Consider the following 25,730-nt stretch of genomic DNA (forward strand, 5'->3'; position numbering starts at 1 on the left):
GTCTCCTGAGTGCTGGAATTAAAGGCATGCACCACCACTGCCCAGCTGTCTTGTAAGGTTTTTTATGGGGTGACTATGAAACCTTAGCAGGGACATTGAAGTCATAAATAATGCTTGGAGTCCTTGAATCTATATGATGTGCTGGTTCAGTGTAGAAGGAAGCTGTGGAAAAGGAAAATAGCTTGATGGACAAGACTCAAAACTAAAGGGAGGGGTTGGGGATTTAGCTCAGTAGTAGAGCGCTTGCTATGCGCAAGGCCCTGGGTTCGATCCTCAGCTCAAAAAAAAAAAAAAAAAAAAAAAAAAAAAAAAAAAAAAAAAAAACCCAAAGGGAGGAATTTTATTTTGTGACTAAATGTAAGTTAGTTTGACTTCATTGCACCCGAGAACTACCTTTAGTGACAGCAAGGTACAGACCTGTACAGACCCGAGAAGGAGCTCTACACGTTAGCTGATTGTTGTGTAAGTGGCCTGTGACAAGACTGTTTAGAGGTGATGCTTGGAAGATGATAGACACTCATATCAGAGCAGCTCAGCAGATGCCAGTGTTTCTTGGACTTAGGAATAGTTAGATAAGCCCACAGTGGGTGTGTAGTTAGCAGCTTAGGGTAAGGCTTCTTGAAAATTTCCACATCTGTTTTGTACCATGATACTGCCCAAGTAATAAGTGGCCGAAGTAGGAATAATGGGGAAAAGTGAAGAGATTATTTTCATAATTTAGCTTGATATATTCTTTTTAATATGGTGACTTCTGTTCAGAGAAAATCATGGGAATGTTTTGTGCAGTAGCATCTTTTATGTAGTGTGAGTTACCGTGGCCTTTTAAATTGAATTAAAGATTTTTTTTGGAGACAGGATCTTGTCATGTAGCTCAGGCTGACCTTAAACTCTGAATTCTTCTGCCTCAGCCTCCCAAGTGCAGGGATTACAGGTGTGTGTCACCATGCCCGCCTGTGGTCTGTAGCCGTCAGGCTTTAGCTCTGCTGATTTCCAAAGAGTGAGTGTCAGGTCTGCTCGATTGCGGTCCTTCAGCTTTGGTTCGTGCTATAGAACTTTAAATCCCCTGCCCCTCCTAAAAAGAAGCAAGTTGCTTTGTATTAAGAGTTGAGCACAAACTAGGGAACAAACTTCCTGAATAAAATCAACGCAGTAACCTTGCTTTACTGAGGCTGATGTATATCTAACAGCCTAATGGTGACTCTGAGGACATGGGTTCACTTCAGAGTTGTATGAACTGGTGATCTCGACTAGTTACTGATTTTTCTGAGTTACAGCTGTAGTGTCTATAAGCAGGCATTGTCCTCTCCCAAGTTGTGTGGTCATTGTAAGGCACAAATGGGAGAACACCTTGCAAACGAAAGCATGAAGCTGTAGTACGTCATCTTTGAGCAGTTGTTCACTTTACTGGATGTGTACCACGTGGTGGGCCTGTACTTGGGTAGTCTCGTACTTTACACAAACTTGCAGTCATGGAGAGATGGAGATGTGTGAACTGAAAAATAGCAATACAGTGTGGTGAGGTGCAATAATAAAGGCTGTACATCCCTTGGGTCTCTTGAAGAAGTGGGAATACTGCAGTGGGTGGGAAAGGGTTGGTAGAAAGTAAACAGATGACCAGCCAGGGAACAGGTAATGGCGGGCCTTTTGTGCCCGGGCATTTGGACTTAATTTTCTAGGCCTGCACTCCTCAGTCTGTTTCTGAAAATCCAGTTTTATGAGTCTGTACTAAGTGTAACGGAGATGCTAAGTGTGAGTAAAGGAGGAGGATGCATTTTGGTTAATTGCACACATTACTGTTTCTAGAATTTCAGAGCTTTTATAAGGTTAATACTGGATGCTGTGACTGTAGGCCGGATTAGGCAGACATAGCATGTGGTGTTTCTGCACCAGGCTCTGTACCAACTTTTCCCCAAGAACATCTAGGCACACAGTCTTAAGGTACAGTTGTGGGAAATGCCATCGCCTGTTTTGGGGAAGTTCTGGTGCATTTTAAACTGGGGCATAAGACATGATTGGATTCTTAATTTCCAGGGAAACTGGCAGGAGTGCATGGTGTGTGTGAGACAGGAAGGGGAGGCAGGCACTTTTGGGGGTGCTGTTGCTGGAAGTCAGCAGACACATAGTGGGGGTCTGAAGCACCTGTGGCGTAGGAAGACAGCTTTAGAGGTATTCAGGCATGGTAGTAGTTGGAACTGTGAAGATATACCACATTTAGAGTACTGTTTAGTACGTGTGGAGATGTACAGATGGGTTCCAGGTGTTCAGCCTGTCAGCATAAAGGGAGTTAAGGACTCAGGATGGAGGTGTAGACTGCAGTCTCACTTATTTATGAGAGCTTCCTTGAGAGGGCTCCTATTTCTCAACCTCATGGTTTGGTTTTGAGCACTAATCTGCTCAGCTTAGGGTATAGAATGTCCTATGTAAAATTAATGATTTTATTATTTGTTATGATGAATTTATTATTGTCATCCTTTTTAGGAAGGGCCTAGTCAAAATGTCGAAGCTGAGTCAATTCAGGATGCCGTGGGTATGGAAGAGGATTCTGGTTTCCATCCACTGGAACCAATGCTGTGCAATGAAACAGAGGATGGGCAGGTGCCACATTCACTAGAGACTCTGTATCAGTCAGCTGGTTGCTCCAGCGTCAGTGATGCCTTGGTAGTGCTGGTGCATCTCCTCATGCTCGAGTCGGGCTACATACCTCAGGTGAGTTCATCCCAAAGACCTCAGGAGGTCTCCGAGGGTGCCTTAGTCACAGGGATTGTGGTGGTCCTCCCTTATTAAATGTGGTTGTTGTTGAACACAAAATGCCAGGCACAGGAAGGGGTTGTCATAGGTACTCAGTTAATGTGCCCTTCTTCATCCTTCACTTCCTTTGTTAGCATTTAGTAGTGCATAGATGATGGTAACTGGTTTAAAAAGACGGAAGGTTTATCTGTGGTAATGTGCAGATAAAATGCTGTGGTGTGGACTGAATGTGACTAAGTGCTGGCCAACTAGGCTGTTCATGTCAATGGCTTTGTGCTGTGCTTGCTTGTCTGCATTGGCTTGTGTTCATTAAGCATCTGCCAATGTCAGTGGTTTTGTTTCCTTGGTCCCTGTTTCAGGTCTTTGTTCTCAAGTTCCCTTAGTCTGAGAATAGACAAGAATGTAGACCATTATAGCATATTGTGTAAGTTCTAGGAGAGACACTTCCACATCTAGAGCCCCAGGGACTTGGAGGGAACAGTTAGAGCTGAGGACTACTTGGGATCTTACTACAGGGCAGATTCTGAACTGCTAAACTTAGGATGGAGTGGAGCTTCTTGCACACTCCTGTGCGGCCCCTGCCCTGCTGGCCTGTACACATTCCTTGTGGGCCACGTGACGGGATACAAAGATAAAAATAACTCCAGATCATTGTATGCCTCTGCACACCATCCACTGAATCAGAAATGAACACATCAAATACAGTCCTTGCCCTCAGAGTTCACAAATGGGCCAGAAAGACAAATATGACATATTAAATAATAGTGTAAATTGATAAAAAGCTTCACAATTATGCAGTGACAGAAATGTGAACAGAATGTAAGAAAATAACTGTTTTCTGAAAAGGGCTGTATAAAAGAAGTAATATTCAACCTGGGGTCTTGAATAATGGCATGGCTTTGCTAGACAGAAATGGGAGTCTTAGAAAGATTAAAACATTTTTGATAGAAAAATATTACATTATCCTCCTTTAGTAGCAGTACTAATGGTGTGCAATTCTGTTAAAAAGGTCATGCATCTTTTTAAAAATGTGTGCAATGTGTGCATGTGGGGCATGTGTGTGTACCATACTGCATGTGAGTGATGTGTGCATGTGGGGTGTGTGTATATCATACTGCATGTGTGTGGTGTGAGCATGTGGGGCATGTGTGTACCGTTCTGCATGTGTGTGGCGTGTGCATGTGGGGCATGTGTGTACCATTCTGCATGTGTGTGGCGTGTGCATGTGGTGCATGTGTGTACTGTTCTGCATGTGTGTGGCGTGTGCATGTGCTGCATGTGCGTACCATACTGCATGTGTGTGGCGCGTGCATGTGGTGCATGTGTGTACCGTTCTGCATGTGTGTGGCGTGTGCATGTGGGGCAGTCAGCACGGTTCTGTGGGGCTGGTTCTCTGCTCTCACCTTTGTGTGGGGCCCATGGCTTTTGTGCAAGCACTTTTTGCCTGCTGAGCCAAATCAGCGGCCCAGGGGGCTGCATGGCTTGCTGAGTTAGGGGTGTTTCAGATTTTCAGGATTTTTAGTATAACACCTTTTACCATCATTTTTCCTTTCCTTTCATTCCTCAGGGGACCGAAGCCAAGGCAGCAGTCATGCCTGAGAAGTGGAAGTCAAGTGGTGTGTACAAGCTGCAGTACACACACCCTCTCTGTGAGGGCGGCACTGCTGTGCTGGCCTGTGTGCCTTTGGAAACCCAAATGGTTATAAACGGTAATGGACGGTGCGGTCATGGCTGCTGCTTATGAATAGTAACTTGTTTCTTTTTAAACATCTTATAGCCACTTCAGGGGCTGGCTGTCAAGAAATAGTTCCGAGTCATTCACAGCTTAACTACTCTACCACTGATAATGTGCCTGAAGGATTAAAATGTGAGGGTGATGTTGGTTTAGGACATCACCCTTCACTCTTGGGGTAGCCCCTTTTTTTCTTTCTTTTAAAATATTTTTTATCTCGTGTGTGTGAGTGTTTTACCCATGTTTATGTGTGTGCATCATGTGCATGTAGTGCCTTCGGAAGCCAGGAGAGGGCATCAGATCCCCTGGAGCTGGAGTTACAGATGGTTGTTAGCTGCTGTGTGGGTGCTGGGAATTGAACCAGGCTCTTCTAGAAGAACAACCAATGCCTGTAACTAACTGCTGAGTCACCTCTCCAGCCTCAGCCCCTTTCTCTTGATGTCTCAGTCTTTGAATACTTCATTCTGTGAGAGCTGTGGTCACAGGAATGAAATGAGTTACTGTGTACAAGCTATTTGAAGGGGGCATTTTGTGCATGTCTGTGAATCTCTCTTTTTGTTCACTTTTTTAAAGTCTTCACCTGGGTTTATGAGGTGGATTGAGGTTCCTGTTTATCTAGTTTGGCATCTCTGTGGCTGTCCATACACAGAAATGCTGCTGAGATTTTGAGGCCTTAGTATATGCATAATTTAGCTGCCTTCCTCATAGAAGTGCCCTGAATAAAGAAGCTCTCTGCTTCCCCTCTCCTATTAGAAGCTTCACTGAGGTGCCATTACATCCTATCTCTGGGTTCCATTTTAGTTGAGATGTCACACAGGTCCTTCCTAACCACTACTGGGCTCTGGAATGTTCTCATGATCTCACATTGGAGATCCATTTGGGTGACCAGGATCTTATGTTACATTCTGATTTTTTATTTTATTTTTATAGTTTTGCAATTGGGTCTTTTGTAGCCCAGACTGGCCTCCAATTCTTTATGTAGCTGACGCTGGCCTTGAACTTCTGTTCCTTCAGGAGTGTGAGCATCACCCCACCGCGCTAACACTGCTTTGCTTTTGAGGTTATCTTTCCAGATACTTAGAATGTAATGTTTGTATAACAGATTGCCTTGCTCTCCCGCCTCAGGTCAGGGGTCTTCACTAACCCTGCAGCTGCTTGTTTTCGCTGAGATGATGTAAGGTGGAATCCCCGTCTCCACAACATACTTAACCTCTTTTGTGTTGGTTAAAAAAAGCTTTCTACTAAAATTTATTTTGAAAGCTAACTTAAGGCATTTTCAATTTTAGAACTAGTAGTTTTTTTTTTTTAGTCTTCTCGTGTAATTTCCCCCAATTCCTTTTAATTACCCACATCTCCTCAGTGTCTCTGCATTTGAGCTTTAGCTGCTAGTGACCCTGCACACTTGTCTGGATGTGAGTGTGATGCATGAAGGCTGAGTGACGTCTCTGTTAGTTCTTCACAGTTAGCTTGCATAGCTTGTAGTGTGGCGTTTTGTGGCTAGAGTGGCAATAGTTTTTGGTTTATCACGTCACAACTTGGAAGATGGAAGTTGCCAAACATAAAAAGCAAATGCGAGGTGGTTAGTTTTATCTCAGTTTCATATAAAGGTACCTAATGACATGCATATAATACCCTCTCTTCAGTAAATATTTCGACGATTTCTTAAATTTCTGATGTTTTACTCTTTAATTCTTTACAGATCAGTGACTTGCAGGCTCTCGCAGTAGCCGGTCATCCAGGCTCAAGTATTTGAAAAGGAGCAGTGTCTTTAAACCTTTCACTCAGGGCATGGCTTGGTGCACATGTGCATAAGCCCATCACTAGCTCTTTCATAAGCTGAGATGAAGTGCGCCTTTGTACACGAAACTAAATTGGAACCCTCTGGTGATGTCAAGAATATCAGTCCTTTGGGTCTAGAAAGCGCTGGTGCTGTGAAAACTAGCAGGATCCTGTTAATGAACAAGGGTTGACCGTTGGCAAGGGTTAAGAAAAAGTGAATAGCGCTTTAGTGACCTCATTGGGAATAATGGTCTTCTGTACTTGCCTGCCTCCTATTGACCTTGTTACAGATCTGTCATTTACTAGTAAGCTGCTGTTGGTGATGCTTAGTGGACCGTGTATGAAGACACTCACTGTCGTCTTTAAAGGTGGTGTTCGAGGCTGATGACTTCATGGCAGGTTTAGCTGTTTGACCTTGCTTTGAGAGGAAGCATGTGCTCAGAACAGTTTGTTTGGAATAATGTGTTCTCAGTATAGGGAGGCAAGGAAGTGCAGGCCTGCACTAAAAGGGAAGCGACTCAGGAAGTGACAGATTGCTTATCATCTTTTCTTTCCTTTATTTACAGCTACAATAAAAATTGATGGTGGGATTAAAAATGTGAAATCAGTGCAGCTGAAGCCAAGATCCTACGTTTGTGAAGTGGAACCAGGTGATGTAACCCTTAACTTTGGGTGAAGTTTTGGGAGGCTCACTGCAGAAACAAAGTGGGGAAGATTATGTGGAAGAGGCTGAAGGTTCCTGAGTGAGATTAAAGCACGTGTGGAAACAATGTTGCTTCTAGGAATTGAGATGTTTAGGGCTTAGGAGTGTAGGTCAGTGGTAGAGCATTTGCCTAGCGTGTGCAAGGCCTGGGCGCCACTTCTGCACCACAAATACAGAGGGAAAGAAAGTGGAAGATTTGATTACAATCTGAAGAACTTGTTTCTTATAATTCTTAGGGTCTTTGAGTACAAAATTGTATTTATATAGTGTTAGATGTTCCCTCCTGGTCTCTCAGGTTAACCCTTGGAGGTCTTTTTACGATTGTATTTAACTGATACAGAGAAGATCTTTGTTTCATGGAAGTAATTCAGTGTGTCTTCTTTATTGAATATTAATGGAGGAAAAACTACTTGAATATTTTTACTATAAATTTAATGTATATACTGTTATTTAATGAGATTAGACTTTCCCTAAAATTGGGGTTTTAAGTATGGCTTTACCTGTATCCCATAAAATTATTAATAGATGCAGAAAAGTCCAGTTTCTCTTTTTACTGTTTCTGGTTAAACCTAAACTGAGAGACCAGGTGGTCAACAGGAGTGGTGAGGTAGGTGGAGAAGAATGGGTGGATCTTCCTTTCTGTTTCGTGCTGAGCATGTACCTCCCCTGTAGTCCTTGGGGGTAAACTACAGGAAATAGTAAGAGGCGAATGGGAGTGTTGAGAGGGGGGGACATGGCATTTACAGCAGCATCTCTCAGACAAGGCTGACCAGGCTGTTCCTGTGAGGATTGGTTCTTGTGAACTGGGATGGGGATCAGGCCTGGGAGACTGATGGAAGGAAGAGGACCACAGTGTGTTCTTGTAGCTCTCACTGGACGCACATCCAGATGGTGGCTCTCAGCCAGGCTTCAGTCAGCCCGTTATTAAGTGACTCCTAGCCGCCCGGTCCTTTATCATACAGTCACTCTTCCCTGTGAAGTTTTAGTACCACAAATACACTCTGTACTTAAATAGTGTAGCCCTCTTGAGTCTACAGTTGGCTTCAAGTTGGTGTTCTCCAAGAACCAGTTTTTGTGTTTCTTGTCGCTATTGGGAATGTGTGCTAGAGTTATGAATCTGTAACTATGCTTTCTATCATGATCAGAGAACCTAAAAGTTCCTCAGCACTATGTTTATCTCCACCCTAGGGAGGACCTTGCTGTGAGTATTTCATACTCCAGAGCAGGCTTTATGCTTATATTATAGATAAGGAAATTAGTTCTAGGGAAGGCTGAATCATTTCAGTGTCTCAGACTTAAGTAGTAGAGGGAATGAGGATTGGAGTAGATCATCTGACTCCTAGAAGTTTTTTAAAAACAGCTCAGATCCCTGTTCATTATCTGTTAAATATGAAACAAGCAAAAGGGAGGGAGAAAGTTTGTTTCTTTGGAAAAGTTTATATATTTTAGTGAAGTACTTTTGTGTTAGGTAAGCATATGCTGTTCATTTGGCACGGCATTTTTATTTTATTGTAGCTCATAGTTTAGACCTCTAACAGGCTTTTTCTTTTGAGCCAACAACCAGCTCCCAAATCATGACATGGAAACTTACTATTAGCTATGAATGCTCGGCCTTATAGTAGCTCTTATTTAATCTGTTATTCTTTATGTTCTGCCTTGGGCCTTTTTACCTTTCTCTCTTTCTTTTTTTCCTTCTCTCTTTCTTTCTCTCTTTCTCTCTTTCTTCCTTCCCTTTCCTTCCCTTCCCTTTCCTTCCCTTCCCTTCCCTTCCCTTCCCTTCCCTTCCCTTCCCTTCCCTTCCCTTCCCTTCTCCCTTCCCTTTTTCCTTTCCTTTCCCTTCCTCCTGCCTGGCTGCTGTCTGGCTTCAGGCCCAGGCATGCCCCTCTCTCCCTCATTCTCCTCCTTTGTTCTTCTCTTCTAGATTTCTCCTACTTACTCTCTCTGCCCACCAGCCCTGCCTATCCCTCTGCTACCTAGCTATTGGCCCTTCAGCTTTTTATTAGACCAATCAGATGCTTTAGGCAGGCAAGGTGAAACAGCAACACATCTTTACATAATTAAACAAATGCAGCATAAACAAATGTAACACATCCTTACATAGTTAAACAAACTCAGCATAAACAAATGTAACACACCTTTACAAAGTTAAAGTAATATTCCATAGCATAAACAAATCTAGTACATCTTTACATAGTTAAAATAATATTTCACAACAGACCCCAGTAGCTCAAATTACTCTTCTGAGTTCCTAATCAGATACTTTTAAGTTAGTTTTTGTTTTGTTTTGAAAAAGAAAAAATTTATTGAAGATCTGAAAACAGCTCTACCAGACTGACTTTTTCTGCACACTACATTGTATCTGTCATGCTAAGATATGCATCAAGACATACACACATGAGACAAGCCACCCTTCTTCAACACGGTAAGCACAGGCAAAGTGCTGAAGGCAGAACGTGATTGTTGATAGAAACAATCTAATGAAAATTGATTTTTATATTTGAAAAAAGGTCTTGAACCAAATTGATTTTTTCATTCAAAATAAAATAAAATCTTTTCTCATATGATATATCCTGATTATAGTTTCCCCTCCCTCTACTCCTCCCAGTTCCTCCACACTTCTCCTCCCTTCCAGATCTGCTCCATTTCTGTCTCTAATTAGTAAAGAACAGACTTCTAAGAGATAACAAAACTTGACAAAATAAAATATAATAAGATGAAACAAAAACCATCATATCAAAGTTGGACATGGCAACCAGCAGAAGGAAAAGAGTCCCCATAGCAGGTACAAGAGTCAGAGACACACTCATTCTCACACTTGGGAGTCCCATAAAAATACTAAGCTAATAGCTGTAATAAATATGCAGAGGACCTGGTGCAGACCCATATCAGCCCTGTGCTTGCTGATTCAGTCTTTGTGAGTTCGTATGTGCCTTGTTGAGTTGATTCAGAGGGCCTTGTTCTCCTGGTGTCCTCCATCCCCTCTGGCTCTTACACTTTGTGGGCCTTCTTTTCCACAGGATTCCCTGAGCTCTGAGGGGCAGGGGTGGGATTTGATGGAGACCTCCCATTAGTCTCTCTTTCTGTGCAATGTCTGGCTGTGGGTCTCTGCATCAATTCCCATCTCCTGCCAGAAAAAGCCACTCCGTCGATGACTGGACAAGGCACTGATCTATGAGTATAGCAGAATATCATTAGGAGTCATTTTATTGACTTTTTATTTTTATTTTTATTTTTTTGAGACCTGGAACTTGCTCTGTAGACCAGGCTGGCCTCGAACTCATGGAGGTCTACCTGCCTCTGACTCCCAAGTGTTGGGATTAAAGGTGTGGGCTACCACGACCCAGCAATTAATTCATTTTAATTCTTTCTTTCTTTCTTTCTTTCTTTCTTTCTTTCTTTCTTTCTTTCTTTCTTTCTTTCTTTCTTTCTTTCTTTCTCTCTCTCTCTCTCTCTCTCTCTCTCTTTCTTTCTTTCTTTCTTTCTTTCCTTCTTCCTTTCTTCCTTTCTTCCTTTCTTTCTTTCTTTCTTTCTTTCTTTCTTTCTTTCTTTCTTTCTTTCTTTCTCTCTCTCTCTCTCTCTCTCTCTCTCTCTCTCTCTCTCTCTCTCTCTCTCTCTCTCTCTCTCTCTTTCTCTCTCTCTTTCTTTTTTTTACCAGTTATGTTTGGTTTTACCCTAGGCCTCTGAGTTATCTAGTCTCTGGTTCTTGGTCACCCAAGCAGTGTCAGGTATGGGTTCTGACTCCTTTAATAGGTCTTAAGTCACATCAGACATTGGTTGGCCACTCTCACTAGTCCTGTGCCCCCACTGCCCCAGCTTAGTTTGCAGTCAGGACAGATTGTAGGTCAAAGGTTTTGTGGCTGGGTTGGTGTCCATGTTTCCCTTTTGGTAGCCTGCAGAATACCTTCCCACACCAAAGAGACACCCCTACAGTGTAAGGCGTGTAGGCTCCATGTAAGCACCAGCTTGACTATGCCATGTTCAATGAGTTATATGGATGTCCTTAGCACTGGGACCCCACTGTCAGTTTGCAGAGAGCAACCCTTTGTCTTATCATCAGCCTGGGTTGTGTGGGTATTTCCATGGTACTCGCTTGGCCGATAACTCAATTGAGAATGCAACCCAGTCCCTCCATTGGAAGCATTGCCTGGTTACAAGAGATGACCCGTTCAGACTCCTTATCCTCCATGGTTAGGAGTCCTCATTAGCATCACTTTCTTAGATTCCAGGACATTTTCACTGTGCTAGGATTCCATTCCACTTCCCAAATGCCCCCCAATTCCAGCTGTCTCTTCCTGCACTCTCCCTCCATCTGATCATCTCCCCCTCACCTGCCCCGTCCACCCACACAGTCTATTCTATTTCTCCTTCCCAAGGAGATCCATGCATCCCCACTAGAGCACTCCTCTTCACCTGACCTGTGCGTCAACAGGTTGTAGATGGATTATCATTTACTTAATGGCCGATAGCCACTTACAAGTGAGTACATACCGTATTTGTCTTTCTGGGTCTGGGTTACCTCATTTAGGGTGATTTTTTTTTTTTTTCTAGTTCCATACATTGGCCTGCAGATTTCATGATGTCATTTTCTTTAACAGCTGAGTAATACTTCATTGTGTAAATGGTACCAAAATTTCTTTATCCATTCTTCTGTTGAGGGACATCTAGGTGTTTCCAGTTTCTGACTATTATGAATAAAGCTGCAATGAACATAGTTGAGCAAGTGTCCTTGTGGTAGGATGGAGCATCCTTTGGATATATGCCCAAGAGTGGTACAGCTAGGTCTTGAGGTAGATTAATTCCCAATTTTCTGAGGAATAGCCATATTGATTTCCATAGTAGCTGTACAAGTTTGCACTCCCACCAGCAATGGAGGAGTGTTCCCCTTGCTCCACCTTCTCACCAGCACGAGTGTCACTTGTGTTACTGATCTTACCCATTCTGACAGGTATAAGATGGAATCTCAAAGCAGTTTTGATTTGCATTTCCCAGTGGTGAAGGATGCTGAACATTTCTTTAAGTGTTTATATCTTCCATTTGAGATTTTCTACTGAGAATTCTCTTTTCTGTACCTCATCTAATTTCTTGAGTCTTTGTATAATTTGGATATTAGTCCTTTATTGGATGTGGAGTTGGTGAAGATCTTTTCCCATTCTGTAGGCTGCCACTTTGTCCAATTGACAGTGCCCTTTGCCTTACAGAACCTTACCAGTTCCATGAGGTCCCATTTCTTGTTGATCTCAGTGTCTACACTGTTGGTGTTATGTTTAGAAAGTCTTCTCCTGTGCCAGTGTGTTCAAGGCTGTTCCCCACTTTCTCTTCTGTCAGGTTCTGTGTGTCCGGTTTTATATTGAGGTCTTTGACCCACTTGGAATTGAGTTTTGTGCAGGGTAATAAATATGGTTCTATTTGCATTCTTCTACATTCAGACATCCCGTTAGATCAGTACCATTTGTTGAAGATGCTGACTTTTCCCAGTGTGTATTTCTGGCTTCTTTATGAGAAAATCAGTGTCCATTGATGTGTAGATTTATGTCTAGTCATCAGTTACATTCTATTGATCAGTGTTCCTGTTTTTATGCCAATACCATGCAGTTTTTATTTCTATAGCTTTGTAGTACAACTTGAAATCAGGGATGGTGAGACCCAACATTTCTTTTATTGTTCAGGACTGTTTTGGCTGCTTTGGGGTTTTTTGTTTTTCCATATGGAGTTGAGAATTGTCCTTTCAAGGTCTGTAAAGAATTGTGTTGGGATTTTAATGAGGATTGCATTGAGTCTAGATTGCTTTTGGTAGGATGGTCATTTTTACTATGTTAATCCTACTGATCCATGAACATGGGAGATCTTTCCATCTTCTGATATTCTTTTCAATTTCTTTCTTCAAAGACTTGAAGTTTTTGTCATACAGGTCTTCCACTTGCTTGGTTAGGGTTACCCTGAGATACTTTATATATTTGAGGCTATTGTGAAAGATGTTTCCCTGATTTCTTTCTCAGTCCATTTGTAATTTATTTATAGGAGGGCTACTGATTATTTTTAGTTAACCTTGTATCCAGCTACTTTACTGAAAGTGTTTATCAGTTGAGGGAGTTCCTTGCTAGAGTTTTTGGGGTCACTTATGTATACTATCACATTGTCTGCAAATAATGATACTTTGACTTCTTCCTTTCCAATTTGTATCCCCTTGATCTCCCTCAGTTATCTTATGGCTCTAGCTAAGACTTCAAGTACTATGGTGATCAGGTATGGGAGAGTGGACAACCTTGTCTTATTCCTGATTTTAGTGGAATTGGTTTGGGTTTCTCTCCATTTAAGGTGATGTTGGCCACATGCTTGCTGTAAATTGTTTGTATTATGTTTAGGTATGTCCTTTGTATCTCTAATCTCTCCAGGACTTTTATCATGAAAGGTTGTTGGATTTTGTCAAAGGCCTTTTCTGCATCCAATGAGATGATCATGTAGTTTCAGTTTCTGTGGTGGATTATATTTATTGATTTTCATATGTTGAACCATCCCTGAAGCCTGCTTGATCATGGCTGGTGATCTTTTTGATATGTTCTTAGATTGGGTTTGCAAGTATTTTATTGAGTATTTTTGCATCTATGTTCATAAGGGAAATTGGTCTGTAATTCTTTTTTTTTGTTGATTCTTTATATGGTTTGGGTATACTCACAGTTATCAGGGTAACTGTGGCCTGATAAAATGAATTGGGCAGTGTTACTTCAGTTTCTATTTTGTGGACTAATTTGAGGAGTATAGGCATTAACTATTTGAAAGTCTAATAGGATTCTGTGCTAAAACTGTCTGGCCCTGGACTTTTTTGGTTGGGAGACTTTTAATGACTGCATCTATATCACTAGATTATATTGTTTAATCTGACCTTTTAACTTTGGTAAGTGGTACCTATTGAGAAAATTATCCAATTCTTTAGATTTTCCAAGTTGGTGGAGTATAGATTTTTAAAGTATGTCCTTAGAATTCTTTGGATTTCCTCAGTATCTGTTGTTATGTCCCCCTTTTTGTTTCTGATTTTATTAATTTGAATATTCTCCTTCTTTTAGTTATTTTGAATAAAGGTTTGTCTATCTTGTTGATTTTTCTCAAAGAACCAACTCCTTGTTTCATTGATTCATTGTATTGTTCTCTTTGTTTCTATTTTATTAATTTCAGCCCTCAGTTTGATTATTTTTTGCCATCTATTCTTGGGTGAGCTTGCTTTTTTCTTTTTTCTTTTTTTAAATTTTTGTTCTAGAGCTTTCAGGTGTGTTGTTAAGTTGCTAGTAGGAAACCCCCCCCCCCCCTTTTAATGTAGACACTTATGCTATAAATTTGCTTCTTAGAACTGCTTTCATTGTGTCCTACAAGTTTGGGTATCTTGTGTATTCATTTTCATTGAGTTCTTGGAAGTCTTTAATTTCTTTAATTCTGTCTTGACTTATTTTCCATTCAGTAGAGAGTTGTTCTGTCCATGAGTTTGTAAGTTTTCTGTTGTTGTTGATATCCAGCTTTAATCCATGTGGTTTCGTAGGATGCAGGGAGTTGCTTCAGTTTTCTTGTAACTGTTGAAACTTGCTTTGTGTCTGAGCATGTAATCAGTTTTGGAGAAAGTTCCATGAGGTGCTGAGAAGAAGGTATATTCTTTTGTGTTTGTATAAAATGTTCTGTAGATATCTGTTAGGTCCATTTGGTTTATAACATCTGTTAGCTCCAGTATTTCTCTGCTTAGTTTTTGTCTTGATGACCTGTCCATTGGTGAGAGTGGGATATTGAAGTCTCCTGCTATCAGTGTGTGAGAGTGGTGTGTGATTTAAGCTGTAGTAGTGTTTCTTTTACAAACTTTGGGTACCCTCGTGTTTGCGCATAGATGTTAAGAATTGAAATGTCATCTTGGTAGACTTTCATTTCATGAGTATAGTGTCCTGCCCCATCTCTTTGGATTAGTGTTGGTTTGAATTCTGTTTTGTTAGACATTAAAATGGCTAAACAAGTTTACTTCTTAGGTCCATTTGCTTGGTATATCTTCTTACAACCTTTACCCTGAAGTGATGTCTCTTCTTGATGTTGAGGTGTGCAGCAGGAGGAGGGATCCTGTTTTCACATCCATTCTGTTAGTCTGTTTTTTTTTTTTTTTTTTTTGGGTGGGGATTGATATTGAGAGATAGCAATGACCAATAATAGTTGATTCCTTTTATGTTGTTGCTTTTGGTGGTGATGGTGATGGTGGTGATGGTGGTGTGGTGTGGTGTGGTGTGGGTGTGTGGGAGTGTGTGGCTTCTTTTCTTTTGATTTTCCTGTTCTGAGATTATTTATTCCCTATGTTTTCGTGGTTGTAGTTAACCTTCTTAGGTTAGCGTTTTCCCTCTAGTATATTCTGTAGGGATTGGTTTGTACATAAATATTGCTTAAACTTGGCTTTATCGTGGAATGTCTTATTTTTCCACCTATGTTAATTGAACTGCTTTGTGGGTATAGTAGTCTGGGTTGGCATCTGTGGTCTCTTAGAGTTGGCAGCATTCCTGTTCAAGCCCTTCTGGCTTTAGAGTCTCCATTTAGAAGTCAGTGTTAGTCTAATTGGTCTACCTTTAGATGTTACTTGGTCTTTCCCCCTTGAATTCTTTCTTTTTATTCTTTTATGCCCTTTTTATTCTCTCTTCATTATGTATGTTTAGTGTTTTAATTATGTGGTGAGGGGCCTTTCTTTTCTGGTCAAGCCTATCAAGTGTTCTGTATGCTTCTTGTACCTTTTATAGGCTTTTCCTTCTTTAGGTTAAGAAAATTTTCTTCTATGATTTTGTTTTTTTGGGCTTTTGAGCTGGGATTCTTCTCCTTCTTCTATTGCTATTATTTTAGCTTTGGTCTTTTCATAGTGTTCCAGATTTCCTGGAAATTTTTTGTCTGGAATTTTTTAGATTTAACATTTCCTTTGACTGATGTATCCATTTCTTCTATTGTATCTTCAGTGCCAATCTTTCTTCCATCTCTTGTAGTCTGTTGTGAAGCTTGCCTCTGTATTTCTTGTTTGCATTCCTAAATTTTCATTTCCAGGATTTTTCTTGTGCTTCAGCTATGTTGGAATATTCAGGGTCTGCTGTGGTAGGACAGCTGGACTCTAATGGAGGCATATTTTTCCAGCTATTATTGATTGTATTGTTATGGGTTTGGAATGATTGTAGGTCTAGGTGCTGATTTTGGGGTTTGCCTTTGTTGGGTGGGTGTTTTGTTCCTTGGTTTCTGTCTCCTGTCTGGATTTTCAGAGTGTGTTGGCTGTGTGCTGCCTGTTTAACTGGTCTGCCTGGCTGGTGTGCTCACAGGAGTACTTGCTGGTGCTGGAGGCTGGTAGAAGAGGAGGACGGGTGGGAGCGGGGGCTGCAGCTGGTGTCCTGGTGCAGTGCGAGGGGTGAGACTGAGGGGTTGGGTCTGGGGGAACAGAGAGAGGAGAGCCCACACTGATTTGTAAAGTAGTAGTATCTTGAGAGATTTCAAACTCAACACAGATTTAAGCACTAAAGGAGTTGAGGTACATATCTCTTCCTCTGTTCTTATGGGTCAAATTAAAATAAGCGTACTACTGCCACAGTGAAACATGCGAATGTAGATCTATGTAGAACATGTAGGCTACTGACATACTGCTAGGTCAGACTGTGTATGGAACTCAGGTCTCTGTGTCTCTTCTCTTTATGGTGAGCCAGCAAGTGAGGATTAGAGGTAATTGTCTGGGACTGTACACTTGGTCAGAGATAATGGGGCCCTCAGGTTCATGGTCACGTTTCCATTAATGTACGAGTGAATTGCCTGAGCGCTACCTGAAGTGTGGGTCTTGACCAGGAGGGCTATGGTTGGGTCCTAGAGTCTGTTCCTTCCCCCAGATTTACTTTCTCTTTATTTCTATGTTTCTTTCTGTCTTTTAAAAATACATACTTTTGCTGGGGGGTGCTGGCTTTAATCCCAGCACTTGGGAGTTGAAGCAGGTGGATCTCTGTGAGTTCCAGGACAGGCAGGGCTACACAGAGAAACCCTGTTTTGAAAAACAGTGTGTGTGTATTTATATTTATATATGACTTTTTATTATTTGAAATTAAATACAATTACATTGTTTTTCTTCTCACTTCTCTCCTCGCCTCGTTTCCCCTTCCCTCTCCTCCCCTCCCCAACCCTTTCCACACAACCCCACACTTGTTCTCTCAAATTCATGGCCTCTGTTTATTCATGCAGTAGTGGTGGTGACTTAGTTTTTATTGCTGTGATAAAACACCATGACCAAGAGAACTCAGAAGAGGACAGATCTATTTCATTTTACTTCTTGTAGTCCGTCCTCCAGGGAAGTCAGGGTGGGAACTCAAGGCCGGAACCTGGAGGCAGGAACTGATGCCGAAGCCCTCAAGGGATGCTGCTTACTGGCTTGTTCCATAGCTTGTTCATTCAGCCTGCTTTCTTATAATACCAGGACCACCAGCCCAGGGGTGACACCACCCATCGTGAGCCGGGCCCCACATCAATTAAGGCCAGTCTAATGGGGGCACTTTCTCAATTGAGGTCCCCTTTTCTAAAATTACTGTAGCTTGGACAAATAGCCAGCACTGATGGCTATGCTGTGATTGTGGACACTTGGAGAAATAAGAACTTTGGGATCAGACACAGATAGGTCAGTACTTCCTGCCCTGTCACCCCGGGGCTGAGGACAGACTCTGCCATGGCTCTTGCAGTTTCTCTTGGAGGAAGCTGCTGATGTCAGGGGACGCTGGCGAACTGCTCAGCACTGTATTGTTGTGTGTTTGTTGTGTGAGGTGCAATCCTTTCCTTGGGCTCGGTGCCTCATGAGAGCATTCCACACCGCACAGTGCCACAACAGACTAGTGTGTGCAGATCCACAGGCGTTCCCTGCAGCCTCACATCCCGTTAGCGTTGCCGCTGGGTTGACTCTGGCAGTCCTGCCCTGGGCAGCTCTTCTGTTCTGACCCCTTTATCCGAGGGGGTCACCCATGAATATTTAACACTTGGATCTTGTTTGACATACTTGAGGTTTTTCTGTTTGGTTTTGTGTTTTGACTTCTCCTTTGTAAAAAATACTCCAGGGGAAAGTGCAGCCAAAGTGTACAAAGATCTTAAGAAGCTCTCTCGCCTCTTCAAAGACCAGCTGGTGTACCCTCTTCTGGCCTTCACACGACAAGGTGAGAGGTGGGAACGTCACAGGTTGAACATCCTCAGTACCTCTGAGATCTGACTTCTCTTTCTCCATCCTACCGAGATGTCCCTTTAAAAACGACTGCAGTGTTTATTCCTCAAGTGTTACCCACTCTCTCTCTGTACCTTTTATCCAGAGCCTCTTGTCATTCTCTTTCTCCTGAGACAGGTTCATCTCCCTGGGGAGCCCAGGGAGGCATCTGACTTGTTAAGTAGCACAGGCTTTGCCTTGAATTTGTGATCCTCCTGCCTCAGCCTGCCTGCCACGCCTGATTTTTATGGCAGTATTTGCACTGTATCTTCCTGGTTGACATGCTTCCTCTTCAGGGTCAGGCTGTGACTGAAGGTAAGGAGTCAGGTGTCTTCACCAGTCTTGTGTTCTCAGTGTCTATAGCATTGGTCTGTAATGGGCATGCGTGCGTGCGTGCGTGCGTGCGTGCGTGCGTGTGTGTGTGTGTGTGTGTGTGTGTGTGTACATGAATGTGCGTGTGTGCGTGCGTGTGTGCGTGTACATGAATGTGCGTGCGTGTGCGCACATATGCACTTGGGCCACTATGTCGGACACATGTGAGAAGAGGACAGCTTGCAGGAATTGGTTCTTTCCTTGCATCATATGATCCCACGGAGTTGAGTTCAGGTCGTCAGCCCTAGTGGCGGGTGCCTTTATCTGCCACACCATCACTGGCTCCCATTTTTGTTTTAAAAACACATCTTAAAAAATTAAAAAACAAAACAAAACACTTTTATATCTGTGTTAGTATTTTGCTTGCATGTCTATGTTCCTTGTGTGCTTGCAATGCAGGCAGAGATCAGAGGAGGGCGCTGGATCCTGAAAATGGAGTTAAGGAAGGTGGTGAGCCACGTGTGGTCCTGGGAAACAAACCTGGGTCTGCGAGAGCACTAAGTGCGCTTCACTGCTGAGCGTCTCCTCGGCCTTCCTGTTGTTGTTTGGAGGCAACCTTTGTTGGTGAATGGTGAATGTTGGTACTTTGAAGTAGATTTTACTATGAATATTTTTGAATGATGAACTAGGCATTCAGCAAGCTTTATATTTTTCAGAGTCAGCTTTCTCTCCTTTGTGTCACAGAGAAGCACTCACTTCTGTGGTGGTATTCTAATTGTACTGAAATGTGATTTTGATTGTATGTTAATAAATAAAGTTGCCCGGGGGTCAGAGCTATTAGAGCCATAGACAGAGTGTGGCGGTGGTGGCACACGCCTTTAATCCCATAGATCTCTGTGTGTTCAGGGATACAGCCAGCATTGGAGACATATGCCTTTAAGACCTAGGGGGCTGTACATTCAGACAGTGACGAGGCAGTCACGTGTTTGGGTTTACAACCAATGAGAAGGCAAAACAAAATACTATAAATAGACGAACAGACAGGATATAGCTCTCTTTCGGGAAGCTGGGACACCGCAGGTGGAAGGGTGAGATTTTAGCTCTGAGCTCTGACCTCTCGGCTTTCTCTTTTACATTGTTTCTGTGTTTCTTATTTAATAAGACTGTTGGATACATCTACACACTTGTAGTCATGGGCGTGTGGTGTGTGGGTGTGCTGTGGTTGAAGGTTGACCTGCATCAGGAGCGTCTCCTGTCGGCTCCGCCAGTGTCGGTCTCAGGAGATCCGGGCTGAAGTCAGCGAGTCAGTGAAGCTTGGTGGCAGTGGTTGAAAGTACGGTTTCAGAGAAAGCTGAGGATCAAGACTGTCGCCGTCTCAGAGAGGCGGTGGCAGCTTTGAAGAGCACGTGGGGAAACCTAGGCGCTCTTTACTCAGTGACTCCTGTTGCTGCTTTTTCCCATCTAGTACTGAACCTTCCAGATGTCTTTGGGCTGATTGTTCTTCCCTTGGAGCTGAAACTTCGCATCTTCCGACTTCTGGATGTTCGTTCTGTCCTGGCTTTGTCTGCAGTCTGTCATGACCTCTTCCTTGCATCAAGTGACCCGCTGCTGTGGCGCTGTTTGTATCTGCGGGATTTTCGAGGTGATTACATGATGACGTGTGGACGGGAGAAAGACTCACCGGGGTTGCCATGGTGTTACAAAGCTGGCTAAGGTTTTTAAGTAGAGGTTCCCCCTGCAGTTCTGTTTATCTGCAGCTTGTTAAGGAGGAGCTTTTGAGTAAAGAAGCTCCAGCTTCCTGATGGTGACCTCTCCCCCGTTCCTTTTTTCCTATTTTCTGCAATATAACCCTTTAGCCCCAGTAAACTTAGGTCAGGATACCAAGTAGAAGACAGGCTCATTCCATCCGAAAGAGCATTTTCCGTCTCTGACTTAGAAAAACTGTCCCTCTACCCACTGCCTCGTGGGCCAGTGTCAGCTAACAGAGCTGCTCATCTGTGGTGTGCCGCTCGGGTGCTTTGCCGTGATCTGGATCGTCACTGCACCAGTGATGAGACGTTAGACCTTGTACACTAGGATTTCCAGGTCAGAGCCAGAAAGAGCCTGACTGTGATCCTCCCCACAAGATCCTGACTGTGATCCTCCCCAGAAGAGCCTGACTGTGATCCTCCCCAGAAGAGCCTGAGTGTGAGCCTCCCCAGAAGATCCTGAGTGTGAGCCTCCCAGAAGAGCCTGACTGTGAGCTTCCCAGAAGAGCCTGACTGTGATCCTCCCCAGAAGAGCCTGACTGTGAGCCTCCCCAGAAGAGCCTGACTGTGAGCTTCCCCAGAAGAGCCTGACTGTGATCCTCCCCAGAAGAGCCTGACTGTGATCCTCCCCAGAAGAGCCTGACTGTGAGCTTCCCAGAAGAGCCTGACTGTGAGCTTCCCAGAAGAGCCTGACTGTGAGCCTCCCCAGAAGAGCCTGACTGTGAGCCTCCCCAGAAGAGCCTGACTGTGAGCTTCTCCTCTACCAGTGCTGACATGTCAGTGTTTTTGAAGCTGTTGTTTTGAAGTATGGTGAGCTATGGAATTGACGTAATGGTTCAGTTTTCAAAACAACAGCAGTTTGCAAGAACAACAAACCAGAGTAGGAAACAGGAGTGAGCTACGTCAGGTCGGCATTCACTGTGCTGCACATACTCGCCATGTGGTTCCTGTCAAAAACGTTGTAATGAAAATGTGAATGTGCAGTTAACCTCCTACCTCAGCTGTGGGAATCTGGTGGATAGATACCCCTTTTAATTGAGTATCGGTCATTTAGATTCTTAAACTTGGGGAGAAGTGAGTGAACCAGATCCTTCCTTTTCCTCTTTGGTTCCTAAGGTCCTCATTTTTCTTTGCTTAAAGTGTTACTTTGTGACAGTAGGCAGCGTGTGTGTGTGTGTGTGTGTGTGTGTGTGTGTGTGTGTGTGTGTGTGTGTGGTGCCAGAAGAAAATCACAGTTACAGAGGAAGGACGGGGTTGGGGATGCGGCTCAGTTGGTAGAGTGCTTGCCCAGCTTGTGCAGGGCCCTGGGATCCGTCCCAGCAGTGCATAGACCAAGCATGGGGGGGCATGTCTGTAATCCCAGCATGTGGGAGACTGGGGCATGAAGGTCTGTGTCACAGAGTAAAACCTTGTCTTTAAAAAGAAAAACCAGACAAGTAGTTTAAAAAAAAAAAAAAGGCACAGTGATCAACATACACAGAAGTGGTGACAGGAAAAAGCTGGCTTTGGTGTAAAGTCACGAGAGGACAGACGCCCTTCACCTGCACGGTTAACTGCCGTCCGGCTGTGATTCCCTTCTGATTGCGGGTCACAGCTCCTGGGTGAGTGAGTGTGTAAAGATCGTATGGGGCTAGAGCAGCGGTTCTCAACCTTCCTACGCTGTGACCCTTTAACACAGTGCCTCATGTTGTGCTGACCCCAACCATTAAGTTATTTTCATTGCTGCTTCATAACTGTAAATTTGCTACTGTTACAAATCAATGTCAATATCTGTGTTTTCCAGTGGTCTTAGGTGACCCCTGTGAAAGGATCATTCAGCCCCTAAAGGGGTCATGGCCCACAGGTTGAGAACTCCTGGGCTAGGGCTTTCATAAACTTCCACGCTAGTTAGTAACTTACAGAGAAGACATGGCTAGCTTCTTCCTGAACTTCTCATTAGACTTCAAGTCGATGGAATTTTTCCCTCATTTCATGTATTTTAAATACTTTTAAAAAAAGATTTATTTATTTATGTATTTTACGTGTAGGGACACTTTGTCTGCCTGTATATCTGCATACCAGAAGAGGGGATCAGACAGTTGTGAGCTGCCATGTAGGTTCTGGAAATTGAACTCAGGACCTTTGGAAGAGCAGTGAGTGCTCTTAACCACTGAGCCATCTCCCCAGCCCCTTAAGTACATTTAAAGTAGTTCTGTGTGTTACTGTCACACTCTGGGTAGTGAAGCCATTTAGAGAATGGGGGGAAGGAGGTAGGTAACCACTACAGAAGGGAGCCGGTTAGTTCACTTGCAGTAATGAATGTGGGTTGTAATCCAGACACTTAAGAGAGGCTGTCAGGCTAGACCGCTGTGACTGCAGACATGACTTAGAGAGCCTGCCCCAGAAGCCACATCCTGGGACAATGAGTCGCTGTCCTGTGGTGTCCTGAGGCATCGCTGCTTGAGTCATGAGGTAGGGCGGAGAGCGGTGATGGCCACTGGCTGACTCAAGAAGGTGCATGTGTGCGTGTGCCTCTGGTGCTGCTTCTGCATGGGTGAGGTCCAGGCTCACCGTCAGTCCTGGAGCATGAAGTGGAGTTTAATTCTGGGTGCTCTGTTTTACCTTGCAGATGGTACTGCCAGAGGTCCAGACACAGATTGGAAAGAAGTAGGTATTTCTAAATACGAAGACTAATGTTTATGACTCAAATAACTGTGAGTTAATAGTGAAAGGTATCTTTTCACTGCTAGTGTGATGTGATAAAATCAATTTAAATTTATTGCTAAATATTGCTAATGAAAATGACTTCAATTTTAGGTTTAGTTCTTGTTTTCTTCTAACTACAAAGAACAGTCAATAGTTTTTCATTGAAATATGAAACAAGCTTTTTTTTTTTTTTTTTTTTTTTTTTTCACAAAAGTAATTCTGGCTGGTGGTGGTGGCATATGCCTTTAATCCCAGCACCCAGGAGGCAGAGGCAGGTGGATCTTTGGTGAGTTCGAGGCCAGCCTCGTCTACAGAGTGAGATCCAGGTCAGACACCAAAGCTACACAGAGAAATTCTGTCTTGAAAAACAAAAACAAAACAAAACAAATTCTGTCACTGTGTTTGGGTAATCTAAAGTTGTTAGATAGCACAGTACATTGTGAAAAGAATAAGATACATGGCTTTATTTGTAGATTTCGACTGTAAAAACCACTGATAGGCCTGAGAAAAACTATTTGGGATGAAGGAGTAAAGAAAAATAATTGAACGCAAGTCCTAGGATGCTTGCAGAGTCCACAGTCTTGAGTGTGTGCCGGCCTTTTAAACTAGCCACTTGTTTATGTTTGAAATGGAGATCTATGAGGGATGAAAACATGAAATTGCCTGTAGTACCTGAATGTTATTTATAGCTTGACTTTTTCAACAAATACTTTAATTGTGTGCAGGAAAGGCTCACCTAAACTTGCATGTCAGCTGAGGAGTGCTAGATTGCATTCTTAAAAATATCTGCCACTGGGTTATCCCTCCTTTGGACATTCACTCTGTGGCAGTGTGCCTAAAGTACTTAGAGAACAGAGCTCACTAGGCACTGCTTCTGGAGCTGAAGCTCTTCATGGGGTAGACTGTGTCTGCTTTGTCTGCATAGACTGGGAAAGAAAAGTGCAGATGAACTTATGCCGTAAGTAAGGCAGCTTAGAACTTGGGGGTCACCTCTAAACCACTCACCATATCTTGTCCCCCCTTTTTCCTACAGCTGTATAGAAAGAGGCATATACAGAGAAAAGAGGCTCAGAGAATGCGACATATGATGTTCCTGCCGTCGTCAACCCACTCTATCCCATTTTGTCCCATTCCTGTCTACCCCTACCCCGTGCCCTTTCCTTCTGCCTCGCTGCTTCCTCCAGGAATCATTGGTGGTGAATATGATACGAGGCCGATACTGCCCAGTGTTGGGGACCCAGCCAACTCACTCATCCCAAGGCCAGGGGAGATACCTAGCCCGTTTCCGCCACTCAGACCACGGTTTGATCCTATTGGTCCACTTCCAGGACCTAACCCCCTTTTGCCAGGAAGAGGTGGCCCCAACAACAGATTTCCCTTCAGACCCAGCAGGGGTCAGTCAACTGACAGCCGGCTACCATTCATGTGACCAAGTTGGAGACTATGGAAACCGCAGATGCTCTTTCCTTGGACACTGACCTCTGCTGTCAGTTTCTGGTTGTGGCAGTGAAAACCTTAAACTCAGCTGGCAACTAGGACAAGGTTACTCAAAGCTGGGTTGGCTTTGGGAATACTTGACTGCTGGTCTCTGCTCTGGATTCACCTCTGGGATGGAGCTGTGGTACTGATAATGTTGTGTGCTAGATTAATAAAAACAAAAATTATATGGTGGTCTTGACTTTTGTTAAAGGTACATTTATTAGTCAAACCTTATTCATACTGTTAATTTGTATATTTGAAAATTGCTAGGGTGCTGCTCAGTGTGAGGAGGTGACTGGTACGGGTGGTGTCTGCTTTTGTTCTGCGGTGATGTCAGTGGGGTGAAAGCTTGCAAATCTTGATAAAAGCTGAGCTAGTTTGCTTGAACCTGGAGGGATCCATCTCTTCCTTTATAGTAGCTTTTCTGGATTCTGTGAGGAACTTCTAGGACTCTGACGACCATTGGGTTGGTGCAGACTTGTTACCCGCTGGGATTCCCCCTTGTGTTTGGTGTCTGAGACATTGGGTCTTGACAGCAGAGTTCTTCAGCCGCTGTCAGGTACTTGTTCAAGGATAGCCCCCTTTTACTGGAAGAATGTTACGCTTGTAAGACTTAAAATACTCAAAATTCGACATTTATTTATTCTACAGAAAAGGCCCAAACACAGATGACTCACACAGATAACTAGGAACATGCTGCGGTGACAAACCTAAATCGGAGCTGCCGCATGGGTAAAACGCTGTTGGCATTGCAGGAAAGAGGAACAGTGCCCAGACCTGTTTTTAAAAACCTGGTTTGCATATTAGGAAATGGCTTGGAATGTGTGCTGCAGGAATATTTGGAGTCCTGTATTCAAGTGAGACTTTGCTACATGTGTGTTTAGAGTCTTTGCATCACAGTGAAGAAAATTCAGTCTGATATTTCTATAAGCTACGTGATCTTTAACAAAGAAGAGGATTTGGGCTGCTTATGGGTCTATGATCTATAGGACAGTCTTCTTATTGTCCACTGAATTGTGGCTGAAAGTGTCATCCTGAAGTTTTTATTGATCTAGATTCCATTTCAAAACATGTCTTAGTGGCTGGATGTTAAGTTGCCCCATGTAGTGTGTGTGTGTGTGTGTGTGTGTGTGTGTGTGTGTGTGTGTGTGTGTGTATGTATGTGTGTGTGTGTGTGTGTATGCGCGCACATGCACTCATGCCCTCAGAGGCATGGGAAACTGAAGACCAGAGCACCAAATACAAGTTTTCAAAACACAGTCACTTCCAAATGAGCCCTGGGAGGCCCCTGACGGTGCTGGTGCAGCCTCACTCGACTTAACTGGCAGATGT

General features: G+C 43.3%; 1 protein-coding gene across 5 annotated transcripts in view; it reads left to right on the forward strand.

The window, feature by feature from the left end:
* Fbxo7 (F-box protein 7) overlaps window positions 1–24,597 on the forward strand; it is a 29,183-nt gene extending 4,586 nt beyond the window's left edge. For 4 of the 5 annotated variants that reach the window (XM_028883653.2, XM_028883654.1, XM_028883655.2 and 1 more), the window contains exons 3-9: window positions 2,479–2,706; window positions 4,316–4,457; window positions 6,826–6,909; window positions 18,035–18,130; window positions 19,952–20,128; window positions 22,843–22,880; window positions 23,953–24,597. In XM_028883653.2, coding sequence (XP_028739486.1) covers window positions 2,479–2,706; window positions 4,316–4,457; window positions 6,826–6,909; window positions 18,035–18,130; window positions 19,952–20,128; window positions 22,843–22,880; window positions 23,953–24,348 — 1,161 coding nt within the window. In that variant the 3' untranslated portion in view covers window positions 24,349–24,597. The remainder of the gene's footprint in view (window positions 1–2,478; window positions 2,707–4,315; window positions 4,458–6,825; window positions 6,910–18,034; window positions 18,131–19,951; window positions 20,129–22,842; window positions 22,881–23,952) is intronic. The other variant, XM_037196905.1, reaches the window with a different exon arrangement.
* The last annotated feature ends 1,133 nt before the right edge of the window (window positions 24,598–25,730 follow it).

This window comes from Peromyscus leucopus, chromosome 18, assembly GCF_004664715.2.
Source record: "Peromyscus leucopus breed LL Stock chromosome 18, UCI_PerLeu_2.1, whole genome shotgun sequence".
Lineage (NCBI taxonomy): Eukaryota > Metazoa > Chordata > Mammalia > Rodentia > Cricetidae > Peromyscus > Peromyscus leucopus.